The 21,644-nt window shown below is 43.1% G+C and overlaps 1 protein-coding gene across 1 annotated transcript in view; it reads left to right on the top strand.

Annotated features, from left to right (window-relative positions):
• The window catches only part of TXNDC16 (thioredoxin domain containing 16), a 155,830-nt gene that overhangs the window by 98,745 nt on the left and 35,441 nt on the right, over positions 1–21,644 (top strand). Inside the window, exons 15-17 of the mRNA XM_089661364.1 lie at positions 11,501–11,669; positions 14,920–15,056; positions 18,749–18,833. Of these exons, the coding sequence (XP_089517490.1) occupies positions 11,501–11,669; positions 14,920–15,056; positions 18,749–18,833 (391 nt within the window). The remainder of the gene's footprint in view (positions 1–11,500; positions 11,670–14,919; positions 15,057–18,748; positions 18,834–21,644) is intronic.

Below are 21,644 nucleotides of genomic sequence, written 5' to 3' on the forward strand. Positions count from 1 at the left end.
AACCAAGACAAAATTAACTCTTAACATCCGGTTATGCTGAGCTGTTTGCCATATACTATTATGTCTTGATAAAAGTCATATTTTTGAGACATGATTCAAAAGCCCACAACAAATCCCCCTTTGTTTTTGGGGTATAGGCACGCGTAGAGGGGTGTCTGTATCGAAAAACATGAGTGGGACTTTTGGTTAGAGTGATCGTTCGTCTTCTCCGGTGAAGTGAATGAAATAATAAAAAAAAATTTTTTTTTTTTTTTTTTTTTATAATAAAATGGCAGCGGTGATGCTGGTTGGTCCTCAACTTGACTCGGCGTCTTTAGATGGACACTTCCGATGACGATCCTGGTCTTGTGATGAGGCCGGCCTGGCCTGGCACATCCACCTTGGGGTCCATGGGTCCTCCGCACGACAGGTCTCTTAGACGGTCTCCTAGGCGGGTCTTTTCCTCTGGACTGGCCCTTGGTGGCCTGGGACATCAGGTTATCGTCTCCGGATCGATCTCTGGCATCTGGTCTTTCCCACAGGACATTATAGCTTCCTTCTAGGGTCCGGTCATTGACACCTCCGATCGCCGGTCTGGTCATAGTCTGGGCCTTCCTTTCTAAATTATTAAAATGAACAGTTTAAGTATGGGATATACATAAAATTATGTTACTGGATCCTGTAAGGCAAAAGATGAATTATATGTTTAAAGGAAATTTAATAATGATCTCAATATCTCCAGATAGGAATTGGTGGGTTCAGTCTTCCAACAACTGCAATTGAGACTTCGGATGGCAAGCACGTAATTGATTGATGTGCACCCATCTATCACTGATTTCACCATACCGGGTAACCTGCAATTTATATGCGACCGGAGAGATTTTATCAATGATAGAGAACGGACCTTTCCAAGATGGAAGGAATTTCCGTTCCTTGATCTGGTCTCTTGCAAAGTTGTATAGATAGACCTTGTCACCAATCTCATATTCCTTCTTGGAGGTTTTGAGATCATAGTATGTCTTAGCACTAGTTGCAGCTCTTTCCAAATTTCGCTGGGCAAAGGCAAAAGCATATTGCAGATGTTTACGTAAATCCTCTATGTATTGGTGTGTGGTGGTAGCATTGATCAAATTTTGATCTGTAGTGCGATACAATAAGTGCTGGGGCAGTACCATCCGTCTACCTGTCATCAGTTCAAAAGATGACATTTTTGTAACTGTATTCGGAGTAGCCCTCAATGCCATCAGGACCAGTGGCAGTTTGACATCCCAATCTTTGCCTGTTTCCTTAACAAATTTCTTAAGGACATTAACGATGGTCTGATTGTATCGTTCTACACCACCACTAGAGGCTGGCCGATAGGCGATATGCAATTTCCTTTTAACCCCCAAAATTTTCCACAATTTGGCCATCACTTCGCTAGTGAAGTGCGATCCTCTATCAGACTCTATCCTCTGAGGTAAACCAAAACGTGAAAATACATGATTTATTAGCAGTGCAGCACATGTCTCGGAGCTGTTATTTGGTGCTGGTATACATTCGACATACTTGGTGAATAAACATGTAACTGTTAACATATACCGATTTCCTCGTGAAGATTTTGTTACTGGCCCAATAAAATCCATCTGAAGGTCTGACCAAGGCATACATATCCCCCTCTTCTGGAGAGGTGCTCTGTGAGTTGGCTTGGTAGGTTGAAATTGGGGACATATTAGGCAACCTTGGCAGTACTCCTTCACATCACGCAACATATGAGGCCAGTAGGCATAATCCCGCAGGATCTCATACGTGATCTTCTCTCCACGATGACCGGAAGTGGGAGCATCATGGGCATGCTGTAGCATCAAACCTCTAAATTTAAGTGGGACGACCCATTGTTGTACGCCACCCTTTGAGGTTCGTATCAACAATCCCTGGTATAAAGAGAATTGGGATTTGGATTTCATTAAGATACGTAAATCCTCCTTCCCACTACATACTTCCTTATTTATGGGATTTTGGTTGGGATCTTCTATATGACTATAAAACAAGCCAATTATTGGGTCTTCTTTTTGGGCAGTAATTAAATCCTCACTAGGAGAATCGTGACTCCACTGTAATGCATTCGGATCACCAGCTGTTCTGGCCTGTTGCCTGGTGACAGCTTCAACCTGTACGGTACCTAAAAATTGATCAATGTCTAACAGTTCACCGGTGATTGCCCCTTCCTTGGCTAGAGAATCGGCCAGATCGTTCCCTTCTTTCTCGGCACCTAGAACCTTGGAGTGGCCTTTGGTCTTCTTGAAGTGCAGGGTGATATCATTGGACCTTACCAGTTCATCGATGTGACAAAAGAGCTTACCATGTTTCACGGGTTTGTGATTACTCTTGTTCATGTTGTTTCGCTTCCACCTAGGGAAATACTCCACAAAACTATTCCTGACATAATTGGAATCGGTTATGATGGCACACTCTCTGATGTTGAACTCTATAGCCATCTCAACTGCTCTAAGAATTGCAGTAAGTTCAGCAACCTGACTGCTCTTTGGTCCAAGTTTGTATCCCACAGAAATTGGGGTAACACCTTGGGTCCAAACGATTCCAATACCTGCCACTAGTTGGAGCTGTTCCCCATCCTTGTGATGAAAAGCACAACCATCCACATATACACACGGCAGCTGTTTACAGTATTCTTCATCGTAAACCTTGTAAGGAGAGAACAGTTGTTCTTCCAGAAAGTCAGTGTCCGGGGCCTCCATAACAGGCGTAGTTGCGGAACAATCATGGAGCTCGGCTAGGCCCTGGGCTACTGGACTTTCCTTGTTCTGTTTGTACCGAATTTCAAGAGGCCACCCTTGCAAAGACAAAGTCCAAGCAGTGATGCGGCTATTAGACACATTTCCTCCCTTGATACGTTCACTCTTTAAATACTGTAAAGGCTGGTGTGCCGTTTCAACAATGATTCTCTCTCCCTGAATGTAACTGCGGAAATTCTGTAATGCCCACACGGTGGACAATAGAGCTTTTTCACAGTCACTGAACTTTACTTCAACCGGGGACAAAGTTTTACTGGCATAGGCAATCACCTTACTGACATCATCACGTTTCTGGTAAAGAACAGAACTCATACTTACCTGCGTAAACCCTGTCTCTAGATAGAAATTTTTACCCCCTTCGGGATATCCGAGACACGGAGCTTGTGTGAGACGTTCCTTTAACTCCTTCATGGCGTCCTCCTGTTTCTTACCCCACGACCATTCGACATCCTTCTTCAGTAGGTGAAGCAGTGGCTTGCTTATCTCGGCGTAATTATCAATAAACTTACGCGAGTAGTTTACCATACCTAGGAAGGATCTCAATTCTTTAAGGTTAGTAGGGACTTTACAATTCAGAACCGCCTCAACTTTCTTCTTTTGTGGGTTCAAACCTTCAGCAGTAACTTCATGGCCTAGGAAGTTTACCTTCGTGCGACACCACTGGGCTTTTTGTAAGGACAGTTTTACTCCTGCTGCTTTTAATTGGCCCAGGACATGCCGAAGTTCTGTAATGTGTTTGGCCATATCAGTACTTTTGATCAGGATATCGTCCACATATGCCAACGTCTCCCTTTCGAAGGCGTCCGGCATGGCCTTGTGCATGAACACAGCAAATTCATGTCCGGAATTTATGAATCCGAAAGGCATTCGTACCCAACATTATTGTCGATTTCCAAAACTAAAGGCCAGTTTGTATTGGTCTTCCTCACTCACCTTTATGGTCCAATACCCCTGTGCACAATCCAAGGCTGTAAAAACCTGGGATCCTTGGAGCTGGGCGAGACATTGGTCTATGTATGGGACCGGCCATCCTGACATGTACACACGTTTGTTTAGCTGACGGAGGTCAGCGCACAAACGCCATTGTCCATTGGGTTTTAAAATACCCAGGATCGGGTGGTTGTAGGAGCTGTGGATGGGCCTAATTATACCCCTTTCATGTAACTTCCTGATAATCTCAGCTAGAGATTCATAGGAAGCTAATGGTAACCTATACTGTCTTACGAATACTGGTGGGGCATCTGGATCTGTTTGGATCCTAGCGATGTGTAGGTCAGTAGTCCCACAATCGTAAGAATCCTTGGCAAAGATCTCTTGGAATTCAAGGAGAAGCTCTCGGAGCAATTGTCGGTCGAGATCACTGGCACACGCGTCGGCGAGGGCCACCATCTCTTCCACTAACTCCTTGAATCCAGGAAAGCTTTCCGGCTGACCTATCTCATATGCCTCTTCAAGTTTCGTGGTGAGGTCATTGGGTATGTGATGTGTGTGTGTGTTCTCCTGCCATCCAGGTTCTTTGGGGTACTCTTGTTCTTTGATTGGGTGATCAAAGACAATTGATGTCTCTTCGATTCGACAGGTGCCATCTTTAGAATCGAATGGATAAATGGACTCTATGGTGAAAATACCCTCTGGTAATGAATGGAATGTTTGTTCAATTAATTGTTCCTCCGACAAATATTCATCGGGGATGAGTCCAATCACCTGGTTAGTAACCCCAAAGGTATAATATTCAGTCTCTACCGCTAGACCAATAAGGGTCTCTTTGGGTAAGACGATGTCCTGATTGGACAGATTATGTACGTAAATGTACATCGGGGATTGATGTGTGTTGACTAGGGGCGTGTGTGTAATGTTCAGTCCCTCCCCCTGCATTTTATGGGAGAGGCATACTAATGCATCTGACCCCTTCAGTCTATGTCCCTTTTTAACTTGGATGGGGAGTATGAAATTATTTATGCCCTTAGGAATTGTAATCTTTTGGGCTACCTGGACTTCAACAGCATAAGGCATCTGTTGCTGGGATTTTAAAGCTAAGTCCAGATTTTGGTATTTTTCGGGGTCCCCCTTTAGTCGACTCCATAAACAGTCATTAATTAGGTCGACTTGCATTGCAAAGCGATGTAATACATCGTTGCCAAAATAAATTTTAGTTTGGGGATTATCCAAGACTAGGAACACATGGGTGGCTGTTTTGTTTCCTACAGTGACGTTTAAGAGACACCTAGCCATTGAATTGTGATCATCAGAGTCATCAAGGGAGTCTGAAATCCAATGACGCTGAGGTGTGGAGAAACGGATCATTTCCATTTCGGTCAGGTGTTTTATCAGCCCATGGCTTACAAAGCTGTGTTCCTGTCTCAAATCTAGTTTGGCATATTTTGACCTATTAAGACCATTTATCCGGATGGGGATAAACAAGTCGCTGTTAACCCTTTCAATACCTGTCAAGAATTGGGTGTGATCTCCCCCTTTTCTTGGTTTATCCTCCTGATGAAAAGATATCGTAAGGATGTCATCTTGGAGGGAAATATCTTTTATTTTATCTTGGGGAATTCTAAAAATGTGTTCCTCATCTCTTCTGATAGGGTTATGGTCATCAGGTTTGATAACCGTTACATCAGGAAGTTGGCTGTTCCTGAAATGGATTTCTAATGATCCAGGCCTTTCTTCCACCAGGTGGCAGTGTTGTCGGGAATGGGGAGTTTTAAGTTTCCCATATTTAATTGGGGTATTTACCTGTGACCACAGGACTTGGTTCACACAATCAACTATGGTGTTCAGCCTTTTTAGGAAGTCCATCCCAATTATCATGTGGTGCTGTGATATGCTAGCAATGATGATGGGGTGTCTCAGTTCCTTATTACCCAGTTTCAGTTTAAGCCAGGCGGTACCCATGACTTGTAACGGGTCTCCACCTACACCAATCAATGAGCTGTCAAAACTTTTAAGTCTCGGCTTGGTGGGCATGACATTCGCCACTTTGTCAAAATGTTCCTGTGACATGATGGTTGCTTGGGATCCAGTGTCGATTAAACCGACAATCGAAAGATCACTGGCATCCTGCACCTGTACTGTGGCATAAGATCTCCCATCAGATTCAGTCAGCTCACACATGAAATTGGTGTGGTTGAAGATCTGTGGGCCCTTCAATAACATATGACTGGCTCTTATCTCACCGCATGTGGTGGACACATTACCCTTATCCTCCCTGGTGGGATTCTTGGACTGTCTCAAGACAGAAGCACAACTAGAAGTTGGTGCTCCGTCTGGCTTGTCAATCCTGATGACTTCCGATGCCGCGACTATATTAGGGGCAATAGATGGACACTGAAAAGCAGGAGAATCATTAATAACCAACAAATGGTCCCCCTTTGCCTGAGAACTGACTTCTCCATTAGTAGGCGTGTCAGGGACGGGGCACACATCTCCTGTCATTTGACTCAGTGTCCTCCCCTGTTGGTTTAAGGCTTGGTTGCCTGTTAATTCTGTGACCCTTGGTTGGTCACAGGAGCTGCTCCTAAAAAAGGATTGGATGGAAATTGAGTGACAAGCCTGTCCATTTGTTCAGCCATTTTGCTGACCTGTGCCTCTATTTGTCCAATACGCTCAGAGGAGTCATTCTGTTGATTCTCCCTTTTCCTATACTTGCGCTTGTATTTTGGACGAGACTGGTAATGAGACTCAGAGTCAGAACTACTGCTCTGATCCCGACGCCATTGTTCTCTCTGAGGTTTTGGGGTCTCCCTGTTATTAAAGGGAGCCTGGGGTACTGTATCCCCCCTTTGAGCCTGAGGGTGTTCTTGGCGTGGAGGAAATCTTTGGAAGTCGGAGTTTTTATTAAAATTGGGATTCTTATTATAATTATGGTTCCTATTGAAATTGGGGTTCCCATAAAAATTCCCATGTTGGTTTTGGCGAGGATAATAGAACCTCTGAGGATACCATTGACTCCTTTGATTCTCCTCACTGTACTGACCCTTACCATACTTTTTATTCTTCTCACTTCCACTACCGTAGTTTCCTGGCTTTTGCCTATCCTTTCTCACCCACTGGTTTTGGGGTGCAAAGTTATGGACCTCCTTCACTTGCTGGGTTTGAGGTACAAATCTAGGGGAACCATTGGTTTTACCCCCACGGACTACTTCCGCATATGATTTCTTCTCTGCCTGCAAATTTGGATTTGGAGGGGAAACGGTAGTGGCTGCTACTATCTTGGGGCTATTTTTGGGTTCTCTTTTTATCCCGCCCTCACTGGACTGTTGGATTGAGAATAAATAGTCACTCTCTCTCACCAACCAATGAAGAGAGCATCCCTTTCTGTAATCCTTTGCAAGTCCCAATTTTATGTAAGCAGGTAATGCTTCATAGAATAGGGTCTTGAATTCTGGCTGGTTAGGATTGGGATCCTTTTCAGCCAGGAAATAGGCATTTCTGAGGACAGCCAGAAATTCTGCAGGGCTTTGGTGAGGACCACACTTTAAATTGTAGGCCGCAGCCTTGGCAGAGGTTACAGTTTTATAAGGCCCAAATTCCATGTGGCACTTATGTTTAACCTCTCTCCAGGACTGATTGGAATAGGCCCTCAAGGTCTCAAAGAATTGCCGGTATTTCTCTTCAAACACCCATGGCAGCAATTCTATTTTGGTGTGGTCATCTCTAATGCCCAGAATCTCTAACGTCTGTTCATATGTTCTCATGTGTTCGGTGATCTCAAGGGACCCTTTCTTAGAAAACATAGGAACAGTGTCCTTCAGGAACTTAATGACCTTTGGGGTGTCATATCTCCTGAATGACCCCTGGGATTTCCCTTCCTGCCTATATGAAACCTCATATTTTTCTTCAGAGCGCTCTGGAGTGTATCTTGAAAGCTTAGGAGGTGACCTATATTCTGACCCTGACTCACTATCAGATACTTCGCTGTGATGCGGGTATCTCCGCTCATCAGCCTCTGGCTTGACTGGGTTGGTCCGTCTTTGGACCCCAGAATTTATTTGGGCCGTCAACCTTATAATCTGCTCCTCCAGAGTTTTCTGCTCAGATTTTATCAAGGTAAGTTCTGACTGGTCATGCTTATCCCCTGGGTGAACTTTAATTTTAACAGGAGATAACCTCTCTGATCTGAAGTACTCCACCTCATCTTTTAAGTCCTGATACTTCTTTTGAAGTTGTTTTAATTCCTGAAAGTTTCTTTCATATAGGTCCTGAGCACTTCGAAAGTCTCCGACCAATCTATCATAATGTTTCTCGGATTCGTCTAAACGAACACCGGCATGACCAAGCTTCCCTTTCAAAGACTCAATGTCCTGATTTTTGCTTTCTAACAAGAGGCGGGCCTCTGACAACTCTTCCCTTAGAGTCATGGTCTGCTGGGCAGCTCCAGCGGTCATGAACCATAACATGGGCCAAGCTTCTAGGAGAAGTCTGTCACGGCTTCTATCACTTTCTGCTCCAGCAAATGCTATTAAAAACCCAACAACCTGGCCCTTTTGGTTGAACAGGTCCTCAAAAGTGCTAATAGCCTGCTTTTTCTCTTCATCCACAAATTCCTTATTGCTATCCCCCAAACTTAATCTCTTGCGGAGATAATCTATTACTTCATTTTCAACATACTTCTGCCAAGCACCGGCAGCTTTCCGAGCTGGCTTCATAACTTCCTGCTCAATGCCTTGAGCCGCCATATTTTCCTCGTTATGCTTGGAAGAGGTGGATCCGTGATTACTGGATGCCATTTTGATATAAAATATATGTTTGATAAAGTGTACAAATATACAATCACCAGTGCGTTTTGTGTTATGGTACGATTTCTATGGCTCTCAGCAGCGCCTCCAAATTTATGTTGTGGTGGTTTATGTAAGGATATTTTTATTTATAAAGGGCGTGTCCCTTTCCCTTAGATGAAATATTACAGTGCCTCCAGCCGTTAAAATACGGCAAATATTTAATAAACCAATAATTTGGACACTTTGATAATTTGATCACCACTTATTATTATACCTTGAATTCTTTTAGCCAATATGATTTCGTACCATACACACAAAATTTGCCCTATAATAGATAAATATAAAAATTTATTTATGTACAAAAATTATATATATATTAACACAAAACGCAAAAGACTGGTGATAAATGAATATTGGTACACACAATCAAAAATATATCCTACCAATGTAAGACACACTAATAATGTCTCTAACTAATTACATCAATCACAAATTTTAAATGATATGAGATTTATTAAATTTATTAATAATTAATAATTTCGAATATCTCAAAGGTTATATTCTTACAAGCCGTGGCCATAGGATTGCAAGAAGGAAGCCCTTGATATATGATACTCTGGTTATTAATATTCAATAAATTATGAAATATGGAAAAATTTATAATATGGCAATAAACAATTTTTAACAGTAACACAGTATCTTTCTACATATATCTAACTACCCAATATTGTTATGATACACTGAGGTAATTTTATGATTCCACACAACAGAGAAAATAATTAATACAAAAATCAAATAAATATCTCACCACACCCGGAATTCAGACTAGGCAACTCTCCCGTGGATTTAGCTGGCAGTGGAACGCCTTTAGACTGATATATATAGCAAGTGAAAGATTCTCAGTAGGGGAGAGTGTAGGAAGTTATAAGATTAGAGGTTAAAAGTTTTAGGAAGTTTTAAAAGATGGAAGAGTAATTATTTCAGCAGAGATCTTCTTCAGATGTCAGGTCTTTCCATGAGGTCTTTATGAGGGTTCTTCTTTTCTTAAAGCACATGGGCTTTTATATCCACTAGTCCATTGTTCTAAGATACCTTCCCACCAGGCTTCCTGATTGGCTAGTTGAGAAATGTGTGTACATAAGCTATTTCTCACCTGCCCGCCAGGTGGCGGTCATGTATCACAGAACAATGTGAGTATTTGAGATGACTCATACCTTGGGTGGAATCTTCAGGTAATTTCAGGAATAAAATATACGGCTCTTTCCAGATATAGCAGTGATCATACCTATGATATTCTAAATAGGGACCATGGAATATAGGTGTATATTCAGTTATTCCTACTTGAAATATCATCCTGTTTGTTTCCTGATAAGACATGTAACTAATGCTAGTTTATAATACATCTTACTTCCCATCATCTCAATACTCAAGTTAGTGATATATAGTTTCCATTGCTGAGTATTTAGTGGTGTTTAAAAACTATACCATCTTATTTATAATCTGTTTTTGTAGTACATTTTTGTCATGATATACAGTGAACTTTTAAACTTAAATGTCCTGAATTTCACCCCTTTGTTTCAGAATCAACATTTTCTCTGTGTAGGGAAAAAAAACTCTCTGTTTGCATGGCCCTTGTATTGGACTCATGGTAAACAATTGTTAATGCTTTCACCCTTGGTGAACAATAGTATATGGTAATAGTTTCAGAGGTCTGTTGGTTCATCACACTCTACAGGTTTTGGTTAAGCTTTCAACCAGTTGAGTTCCCGTCTCATTATTGTTGAAATGTTTACAAGTCAAAGTCCTATGTGTTTGACTTTCTGTATGTGCATTCTTCTCGACTTCCATATACAAATAGTCCTTGTTGACAGTTCAAACAGTCCCATTGTCTTGGAAAAGTCTTACTTCCCCCATTCTCTCCAGTTCTTTAACTAGAATTCTTGGTGGTTCAACCAAGACAAAATTAACTCTTAACATCCGGTTATGCTGAGCTGTTTGCCATATACTATTATGTCTTGATAAAAGTCATATTTTTGAGACATGATTCAAAAGCCCACAACAGATGAAACATGTGAGACAGCTCAGTGCTTGGCACTGTCATGCGTGTTGGCATATATTTGACACCCATCTCCCCAGACATGCCTCCAGTGGAGCTGAGTTTGGGACTATGAAAGGACATTTATTAAAATAAGCATTGCATTGTCCAGCTTGTAAATGTGTCAGTTGAGGTCTGGCTACTCTGAGCCTGGTGGCAGTATGTTGCATGACCCACGTTACACAACTGATTACGCTTCCAGCAACAGAGGAGAATTTGCAGCAGAGGCTTACAAAGCCATCCACAACACTGCCCCTAGCTACATCGCCAACCTCATCCACAGAATTGCCCGCTCCGCTCCTCCCAAAATATCTTCCTCTCTAGCTCCCTCATCACCTCCCATGCTCGCCTCCAGAACTTCTCCAGAGCCTCTCCCATCCTCCACAGTATGTCTGGTCAGCCCCCACCCTGTCAACCTTTAGGCTATCTTTGAAAACTCACTTATTCAGGGAAGCCTACCCCACCTCCACCTAAGAACTGTACCTGAATCGCCTCCACCAGATCATCCCCTACAGCTATCACCTTTTGTATCACCTCCCCCTTCCTTTAGATTGTAAGCTCCATGAGCCGGGCCCTCCTATTCCTTCTGTACTGAAATGTATTGTAATTTTACTGTCTCGCTTATATTGTAAAGCGCTGCGCAAACTGTTGGCACGATATAAATCCTGTATAATAATAATAATAATAATCCGTGCAAGAAATGTGCGAACAAAGCCAAGAACTGCACAGGCACCAGCATCTCTATGATTGTGTCATCCCTGACCTGGCATCTCTGCCCCGTAGTAGGTAGATGCTGACTGTATGATGCCTGGGCAAAGATGGTTCTATACCTATATCTGGAGAGAAAAGCAGAGGAACTAAAGTAGTGTATTTATAATCTCTTACGGCCTTCTTTTTCCTTCTTTTAGACCTGCAGGATGTGTCTTTGGCCAGAGTGAACTGCGCAGATTGGACAGATGTGTGCACTAAGGAGAATATTACCATCATTCCTGTGATAAAGATCTACCAGATGGGACAGGAGCCAATTTTGTACACGGGAATGATGGGAACGGATGAATTGGCCAACTTTCTCATGCTGTAAGTGTTTATTGTTTGAGAGGGCCAGTGCAGGCAGGGGCGTCCCTAGGCAGGTACGGGGGGTGCGTGCCACACCGGGTGACACCTATTGCATGGGGTGACACCGGACCCACTCCACGAAAAGGTAAGTTTTAAAGCAAGCCGACGATCCCCGCAGGATGGATCGGATCTGTGGATTGAGCATAATAGATCGGAGTCCAATCCATTATCCTTCCCAATCCGCAGATCCGATTCATCCTGCGGGGATCGTCGGCTTGCAAGCTCCACGAAAAGGTACGTTTTAAAGCAAGCCAACAATCCCCGCGGGATAGATCGGATCTGCAGATTGAGCATAATGGATCGGAGTCCGAACCATTATGCTCTCCATCTTGCGGGGATCGTTGGCTTGCTTTAAAACTTACCTTTTCGTGGATCTTTTCCTCCCTTGCTAGCTGTCAAATTTTTTGAAATGGTGGCTCCGCCCACACAGCCACGTCACTCATTCACATTCATTGTGAATGAGAGACTACAAGTCCCGACAGCCTTAGCGGCTGTCAGCTTGTAGTCGTCGGTAAACTATGCTCGTTCATTCATTCTTCCTGTCAGTATATCTGCTTGCCCCTACATCCCATACGAGCAAGCAGATATACCGACAGATCTGCAGGAGACCTGCATGGCATCCATAATCTGTTGATCGCTGCTGCAGTGGTTTACAGGCTCCTGCAGACAAACATAATAAATGCACATTTGTTTTTGCCTGCAGAAAATGTGCATTTATTTTTTTTTTCTAAAAGGTGAACTTATTCTTTAAGGTTTTTCATCTAAATGAATTCTGTGCATTAAGATGAAAAACCTTTTTGTGCTGCAGAATTTCCCCTAGCCCCTCCTTATTCTTGCTTTAGCCCAATCTGATACAACGATGTACATAAGAGCAGCGGCTCTTTTGGCTGTCTCCCTCCTCCCTGGGCAGATTGATAGTAGCGGGAACCATTGGCTCCCACTGCTGTCAATCATATGTTGTGCCGAGGGAGTGGGGCCAAGCCATCCACTCCGTGACAATGTATGCAGATGCCGAAGAGGCCAAAGAGGAGGGGCCGGGACCCCAGAAGAGGAGGATCGGGGCTGCTCTGTGCATAACCACTGCACAGAGCAGATAAGTATGATGTTTGTTATTTTAATTAAAGAAAACAAAGCTTTAATGTCTTCCCTGCATTAAGGTAAAAAAGCATTTTACAAATTGCTGTGCTCCTCCACCCCCTAAATAGGTACCTCAGTCGACCCAGTGTTGTGCATGGCTGCATCTCTTCTCTCCCCTCTCCCTTTACTCACAGGGACTGGGGTAGCAGTGGTTGTCAGTGTCTCCTGCTGTGGTCAGTCAAATGCTGTTAGGAGGGAGCGAGGTCGGGACCGAGCCAGGCTGTGGTTTGTGATCAGGCCTGCACGTCTGCTCCCATAGCAAGGGGTTTGCTATGGGGGCAGACACAGAAGAGGACTGCTCTGTGCAATACCATTGCACAGAGCAGGTAAGTATAAGATGTTTTTTATTTTAAACAAAAAAATCTTTAGAAATGCTTTTACACAATTCTTCGCTGCTTTCCATTCAGACAATAGAATGAACATCCTAAAGTATCTTTTTAGACTTGCTGAGCATGGTAATGGAGAGCACATATTATGCATGGCAGATGTGACTGTTGCTTTACATGTTTAATTACACGTAATTCCTGATGTCTGTAAACTGATATTCTGCTCAGAGCATGTATCACGGAAGGAAATTAGGGGAAGCTGATCATTGAATAAAGACATAATAAAATAAACAAGCTATGTAATTAGGAAGTGGAGAGGTCCTACAGACTGCTAAGTTTCTGCAGAAATAGATTGTGTTCTGATTAAAGATTAGTATCCAAGACATCATTTTCGTATGTTTCCTTCATATAAATCAGAAGCTGGGCAGATGTAAAAGGCTGACATTTAAAGTGATTGTAAAGATTTGGATTTTACTGTTTTAAAATAACAAACATGTTATACTTACCTGCTCTGTGCAGAAGTTTTGCAGCCCCCATTCTCTTCTTCTGGGGTACCCTGCTGGCACTCTTGGCTCCTTGCCCCCTGCCGAGTGCCCCCATAGCAAGTCACTTGCTATGGGGGCACTAGCATGGACTTGCTCCATTATCTCACACACAGCGAGGTTCAGCCCCGCTCCCCGTTCCCTCTTCACTGGCTGTGACTGACAGCAGCAGGAGTCAGCGGCTCCCGCTGCTGTCTCTGAACCTATGCAGGAGAGAGCAGAGAGAGCCGCTGCTCTCGTGCACAGCACTGGATTGAGATTAGGCTCAGATAAGTATAATGGGGAGGGCTGGAGGGAGAGCAGAACACAGAAAATTTTTTACCTACATGCACAGTTATCTATACAGCGGGACATAATTGAATGAATTTGTCTCCTCCCTTCTCTTTTCTCCCCCCCCCCCTTTCCTTTTTTCTCTTTACCCTCCCTCTACTCTCTCCTCCCTGCCCCTCTATCATCTTTTCTTTTCCTTTTCTCTCCTCTTCTTTCTTCTCTCCTTTCTCTTCTCTTCCCCTCCTCTTCACTCTTCTCTTCTGCTCCTCTTCTCCTTCTCTTGTTCTCCTCTTTTCTCCTCCTCTTCTACTCTCCTCCTCTTCTTCTCTTCTCCTCTTCTCTTCTCCTCTCCTCCTCTCCTCCTCTTCTCTTCTTTTCTCCTCCTCTTCTTCTCTCCTCCCCTCTTCTTATCTTCTCCTCTTCTCTTCTTCTCTCCTCCTCTTCTCTTCTCTCCTCCTCTTCTCTCCTCCTCCTCTTCTCTTCTTCTCTCCTCCTCTTCTTCTCTCCTCCTCTTCTTATCTTCTCTTCTTCTCTCCTCCTCTTCTCTTCTTCTCTCCTCGTCTTCTTCTCTTCTCCTTTTCTTCTCTTCCCCTCTTCTTCTCTGGCCCTACTTCATCTTTCTTCCCTCTTCTTCTCTCCCCTTTCTTCATCTTTCTTTCCTCTTCACCTCTCCCCCAATCTTCATCTTTCTTCCTTCTTTTCTGTCTCTCTCTTGCCTGTTCTCCCTTCTTCTTACCTCTTTTCTTTTCGGTCTCATCTTCCTGATCTCCTCACTTTACACCTCTTTCTTCTTCCCTCTCTGCCCTACCCTCTTTCCTTCCCTTCTCTATTCTCTCTGTTTTCCCCTCTTCTCCCTTCTCCTTTTTTAACCCTTCCTTCTATTTTATTTCCATGTGAAGCTTATCACTACCCACATAGGCTGTTTATTATTACCAGGATGACGCAGGAATGCCCCCTGCAGCTGAATACAGTTGAAGAAGCAGAAGATTTTCTGAGTGAAAAGATGCTGAAGAAATCATTACTGGATGATCACGTTTTAATGCTGGGAATATTTACCCCGAACATGAAAAAAGGTATATCATAGAAGTGTTCTCATTAGGGTTTTAAAACAGGAATTATGTTAATTATGTGCTACAATTTTCCGACATAAATGTCAGTTTGTGGCAGTGTCAATTGGAAGCCACGATTACTTTTACTCTATGTTCACATCTGTGCGGGTGGTGCCGCTGCAGATCCGCACAAAAATCCGTGCAGCCGCACCAGAGGAATGCGGACCCGCAGGCGGGTGCCATTAGTTCTAATGGCACGCCGCCCGCACTGGAAAACGCAACCGTATTGGGAACCGAAGTTCCCATGTGGACTGCGTTTTCCAAAGAAGTGCAGGGACTTCTTCCCTGCGTGTCAGGGGTACGGGAGTCCGTTCAAATGAATGGGCTCTCATGCCCGTGCAAAACACGGCCCGCACGGATTTGCAATTTACATTTTTATTTCCTGGATGCAGAAATATAGGTGGTTGTGCCCTTTTGTTGCTACACAACACAGAAAGTGTTATAAGGCCGTTTATGTGACTGTGGCATTAAAGGAGTTCACCATTTTAAATTATAAGTGATCACCGCCCTTTTTTTGAGCAAGCACATACAATCGCATAAAGGGTACTACAGTTAAACCTAAAATTAGTACCCTTGCTCCTCCATTATTCATGTTTCCAAGATAAGTTCAGGCCACTTCTGGAAATACAGCTATCCTAGAACACCATTTACATGGAAAAACAGCAATAACAATACTGCAGCTAAACATTTTTATGATGGGAAAACCCAGGGAATTAGAAATAGGGTCAAATCTTCAGGCTACAGTATGCTGAAACTTTTTAATTTCATGTGAACATTGCTATTAAAATCTAAGAGAATAAACCATTTATGTGTAACTACAGTTACACATTGGGGTTGATTTACTAAAGGCAATTAGACTGTGCACTTCGAAAGTACAGTGGCTCCAGAGCATGATAAATGAAGCTCTGCTGAGTTCCATCATCCAATCATTTGCAAGCAAAATGCTGTTTTTTTTTTGTTTTTTTTTTCCTTGCTTGTGATTGGGTAATCTTTTCAAAGTGAAATTTTATCTCATATACTTAGCTCTGGAGCAACTGCACTTGCAAAGTGCAGTCTATATGCCTTTGGTAAATCAACCCAAAAGGTTGTAAACACCTGACTGCATCTACACTATATAGCCAAAATGCATGAATACCCCTCCACCCTATTATACAATAGGGTGGAGCCATTGAAGTTTACTGTTTATTCTACAGCATACAAAGACAGTTTAAAAATTGTGCTCTACCAGAAATCTGCCTTTGAACAGCTTTGCCAACAGCGTCCGGGCGCTCCGGGCCTTATATCCCTTCTTTATGCAGCTCTGAACAGACGCTCGTCGCATACTTCTCTTTCATATGTTGTTCAGTGGGAGCGCAACCTGGGAGTGGCTGTGGAAGAAGGCCTGGTCACTCATAGCTAAATGCTCATTTAATACGACCACGCTGGAGGCAGCCTATAAGGTATTGTTTTGTTGGTACTGGGTTCCGCCTCGGTTGGCCCGGGCTAACTCTGCCTGTAGTGATCAATGTTTTCGGGGTTGTGGCCATCGTGGAGATGTATTGCATATCTGGTGGTCATGCCCGAGACTGTTTCGTTTTTGGTCTCGTGTGTTTGGCCTCCTTTTCACCTTGTTCCATCTCTCCTTACGCCGGGATGCTCGGTATGCTTTGCTTCATTGGCTTCCTATCTGTTTTTATCGGCCACTAGAACAATTGCTCAGGCCTGGAAGAGTCCGTTTGTCCCTCTTCAGGGGGTGCGGGATCGTATGACCACTATGATGCTTAACGAACAGATGTCGAGTATCTGCAACGACTCCCAACATAAATTTTTGAAAATATGGGAGCCGTGGTTGCAATATGCCTTTCCCTCACTCCCCTTGGCTAGTCTGGGGATGTAATGGCGTTCGGTATTGGTGCTCTTGGACCCCTGCTCTTTGCCCCCCCCCTTTTTTTTTTCTTTCCTCTTTCTTCCTTTTTCTCTCTCTCTCTGTTTTTGGTGTGACTGGACAGCTGCATTTAGTTGTTATAATCAGTTACATTAATGTTTTGCAACTTATGTGCCATTGATAGCCCCTGCGCGGGCGTACCTTTTGCCCTGTTGGCGTTAGAGCACTGTTTTTCCTCTTTTTTTTTTATTTTGCTTTTTTTTTTATCTGTGCAATTGATAGCCCCTGTGTGGGCATGTTTTATTGCCTCTGCTTTATATTGTTTAAAAAATTAATAAAAACCATTGAAATAGAAAAATTGTGCTCTTCCAAACTTGTGGCAACATTTTGGGAAGGCCATTTTCTGTTTTCAGCAGGAACTTGAGTGGCCTGCACAGGGCACTGACCTCATTGAACAGGCCTCTTCATCCAACATCAGTTCCTGACCATGACAAATACTTTTCGGGCTGACTGAGCAAACTCACTCCAAAATCTTGTGAACAGCTTTTCCAAAAGAGAGGAGACCATTATAACAGCAAAGCTGAGGGGGAGGGGTCACTCCTATATTAATGTCAATGGTTTTGAAAAGGAATGCTCATGTCACAGTCATGGGTGAGGCTCAGAGACCAGTAGCGATAGCAGCAGAAAGGCTTACACTGATCAGATGGATAAGTACACAAGCAGGTCACATTGGCAGATGAGACAGGCCCACCCGAAGTGCTTGGTCTAAGTTCTAACCAGTATTCATCAGAGCTCCTGATGGCGGAGATAGGTTTTGCTGAGTGTTAGTGCCAGGTTTTGGTCCTCAAGATCGCCCAAAAGGAGGTGAGCAAGCTAAGGTCCAGTAACATATAGAGCAGGTAGGGACCAAGCAAAAGCATAGTCAGTAAACAAGCCAAAGGTCGGTAACAAGTGGTTGCAATCTACGTAGCCATAGTTGAGGCACAATCCCAAGGTTGATAATGAATGGTTGCAGGTTGGGAGCAAGCGGATGCCAAAGGTCAGTAGCGAGTGGTAGTGGAAATAAGGACAGCTGCAAGTACGCAAAGGAAAAAGATGTCTGCTGGAGAGAGAAAAATAATCTGGCAAACAGAAAGTGCAAAGACATGGCTTAAATAGGAAGTTCATGGGAGGAACAAAAGGTTCAAGGTTCACCAGAAACAAGGGACAAGGCAAGATTATCCAAGGAATCAGACGGGATTCTGTCCAGCATCTCTGGTTGCTCAGCAAGAAGAGCTACTGCCGAATGCAGCAGAGGATTTGGGTTCAGATCCCAGTCTTGACAGCCCAAGTTCATTTGTGACTGTCAGGTGTCAACAATTTTTTGGCCAGTGTACAGTACATACTCCTGTATTGTACAAACTACCCATAGGTACATGTGCATGTTTTCATGACCAACTTGTAGCTACTCAGGTTATAGTTTACCATACATGGCCTCAAATAAAAATGTTATCTCCTGTATCCTTACTCCATATTTTTTCTCCTGATCCTTCTCTAGTGTTATGTCTATGTGCGCTTATCAAATTTTGAGTTCCAGTTATTGATTGCAATCTCTGTTATAATATACAGATTATATTAAGATGAAAAGTCACATATGACTGTAATATTTCCAGCCACTCCAAGGAAATGACCCACTGTAAACATTCTGGTGTATGGTTATTAATTTTGTACATTTGTAATCTGTATTTACAGCTTAATCAAAACTTGAATAACTGTAAGTAGTAATAATAGTAAATGTTTGAATTAATTACAGAATCCGATGATTTTATCTTTGCCGGAAAAGACCTCAGAGGTTTCGCAAGTGTGGGAATTTACACTGGAGAGAAAACATCTGCCCTGTGAGTGTGGGATCTTTTTGCCTAAAATAGTTTTGTGTATATTTATTTAAAGTAAGAAGTAAAGCCAAAAATAGTCTTCTGATTTCCCCCTTGAGGCTATCATTACAAGAATGGCCCCTGAATTGCCCCAAACCTATACTTCCTAAAGTGGGGTCCCAAGTCATGCCCTCACATCCTCTTATGCCAACAGCAACGGAGGGCTGGATCCCTGTATGGTGTAGGTTATGATTGGCTCCTTCTGAAGAGCTAATTACATGCTCCACCTTACACAAATCTGGTCCTTCACCACAGCTAACAGAAAGAACAGATAATGAGCCCTGAGAAGAAATGTTTTGGGAAGGTCGGCTTTTTGAGGTACCAGTGGATCTAGTGTGTGTTTTTTACTTTAGATTCACTTTAATGCATGCAATAGGTTATGTTTAGCATTCCAATATTAATCTTTTTTCACCTAGAAGAGGTGTTCTTCAGCATATAGATGAGTGAAGAATGTGAGTGTTCAAGAGCTCCTTTGTAGTACATAGTAAGTATCTTTCTGAGAGTTGTAAACTTTTTTCTTTTGGTAAAATAATGTCTCTTAAAAGATATTTAAACTGAAGAACATAAATATAATGCAGCGCTACCCTCATGAGGACCTCTGAGTAATGGGTATCCCTAATCTTCCCTCCACACAGACAGGCAACAGGTTTTTTTTCACAAAGACTGGCATCCAAAGACAGTGAACAGTCCAAGGGCTTAGTTTTGTTATTTTGTTAGGGGAATTCAACTTGGATAGGGAAATAGGTATTATGGGATGGCCAAGTTGGCTTGAATCAATGGAAGGGGACTCTTCCTTCCTATGTACAAAGGCTGATCCTGGACTGTTCTTTTCCTGAAAGCCTCCAGTCGTTGCATCAGTAGCAGCAGTCCTTCATGGGCGAGGAACTAGCAGCCCCTCAAAAATCAACTCAACTTCTCGTAGCTACATGCAAAGACTTCTCCTCTCTCCCCCTCTAGAGCTGCTCCCAGCTCCACAGCCTGCAGACACTACCAGTCCTCCTGGGACAAGCATAAAGGATTGAGCCCAGTGCTGTACTTAGAAAGCTTGTTACATGTGGCAGTCTTTCCCCTTGTAGATCCCAGAGTGTGCTGCTGACCTCACACTGTGCTCCTTGCTCTGTGCTGCTCCAGGTCTTCATCCCATTCACGCCTCACTGCTGAATGTATCCTCCTGAGCCAGCCTGAGCCCAGCCTGGAGGCTGCCCCCAGATCCCCCCACCCCTCCCCCCCGGACCTAGGGGATTCCTACCAGGCACCGACAGTCTCCTCAGCACTCCATCTTCCACCTGACTCCATGTCAGCCTGACTCTCCCATATTTATGGGCCAGTCCACCACTCTACTAGGGTCTCCCAAGCCAAGTTCTATGGTCCTCCAGAGTCAGGAGGAGGTGATAGAGGCACAACCTGTTGAGTCATCCAGCTGACCTGCAATAACCCAACCTCAATCACAGACTCACACAATTACCATGAGTTGTACACAATGCTTTTACCTACAGTACACTACACTATTCTACTAGCACACTAGAGCATGCTACAATAATATTTTAAAGCTAATCGGTCCTCAGATGTGGTGGATGTGTTAGTTTTCCTTTTTCAGCAAGTACAGAAAATACCTGTTGAGCATGCCAGAATTGCAGTGTTCTTGTCACTTCCTGTGAGCTGAACTGGAAGCATTATAAACAATCTTACCTTTTGCCTAAGGCAAGCTATTGTTTTTTACACTACAAGTCCCCCTGCCCCCATGAAATGAAAATAAAGAAAGACAGATGTATTTGTAAGTCAGATCAGTGGATGGGGTGACACCACTGCTCCTCCAGGAGATACAGTACAGCGAGTGAGCCTTGTCATCCTACGAAACTGGTGTCAAACTGGCGGCCCTCCAGCTGTTGCCAAACTACAAGTCCCATGAGACATTGCAAGATTGACAGTTACAAGCATGACTCCCAAAGGCAGAGGCATGATGGGCCACCAGTGTGACATCCCTGCCCTAGGATGTGTTACTGGCAGGATCAGCAGGTGAAAATAAAGGAGAAAAAAAAACTGAAAGAAAAAGAAAACAAATGCAGTCACTGCATCTAAGGACTGGTAATCTGCAATATATTACATTTTTTTCTTCAGTTTAGTTATCTTTTAAGAGTAATCAAGTTTCCCAAAGAAGTTATTTAAATACTCTTTGTATCTACACTAGCTTTACACACTTCTTTATTTTCTGAAAAATGGAAAATCATGTTGGCACGTTCTGCACATTACTGTAGATATGCCTGCCCACAAGCGGTTTCTCTTTGTGGTCCAGAAGTAAGTAAAAAAGGAAGAGACAACTAATGTGGTCTCATCATATTGGCCTCTGCTTCCTCTCTCTTCTCTAGTTTCCCATGTTTGACCCCAATTGTAACAAAGATTCAGTATATCAGAATGTTTCCTAATATGAGAAAAAATGTTAAATAAACAAAGCCTTTGTGTGGAAAGCTTGAGCTACTAAGCTCTGTAAACAGCAAAGGAGCTAATGCATCTATGGAAAACTTGAAAAGGAGGCTAAAGCTCTACCTGTTGGCTAAATGCGAGAATACAAAAGATGAATGGATATTAAAATATTTTAAATGTGCAATATTGTATACCTACCTGACCTAAAAAAATGATTACAAACATAAATAAAATATATACAACACCATTATACACTCTTCAGCTCAAGATAAAATGTCCTAAGTCAGTTTTTTTGTTGATCCTGGTGCCTCCTTGGTGATTAATGTAAGATTATGCTGTAGCACCGTTGTCATT

Source organism: Staurois parvus, unplaced genomic scaffold (assembly GCF_062004578.1).
Source record: "Staurois parvus isolate SC_StPar_1 unplaced genomic scaffold, SC_StPar_1.0 ptg001329l, whole genome shotgun sequence".
Taxonomy (NCBI): Eukaryota; Metazoa; Chordata; class Amphibia; order Anura; family Ranidae; genus Staurois; species Staurois parvus.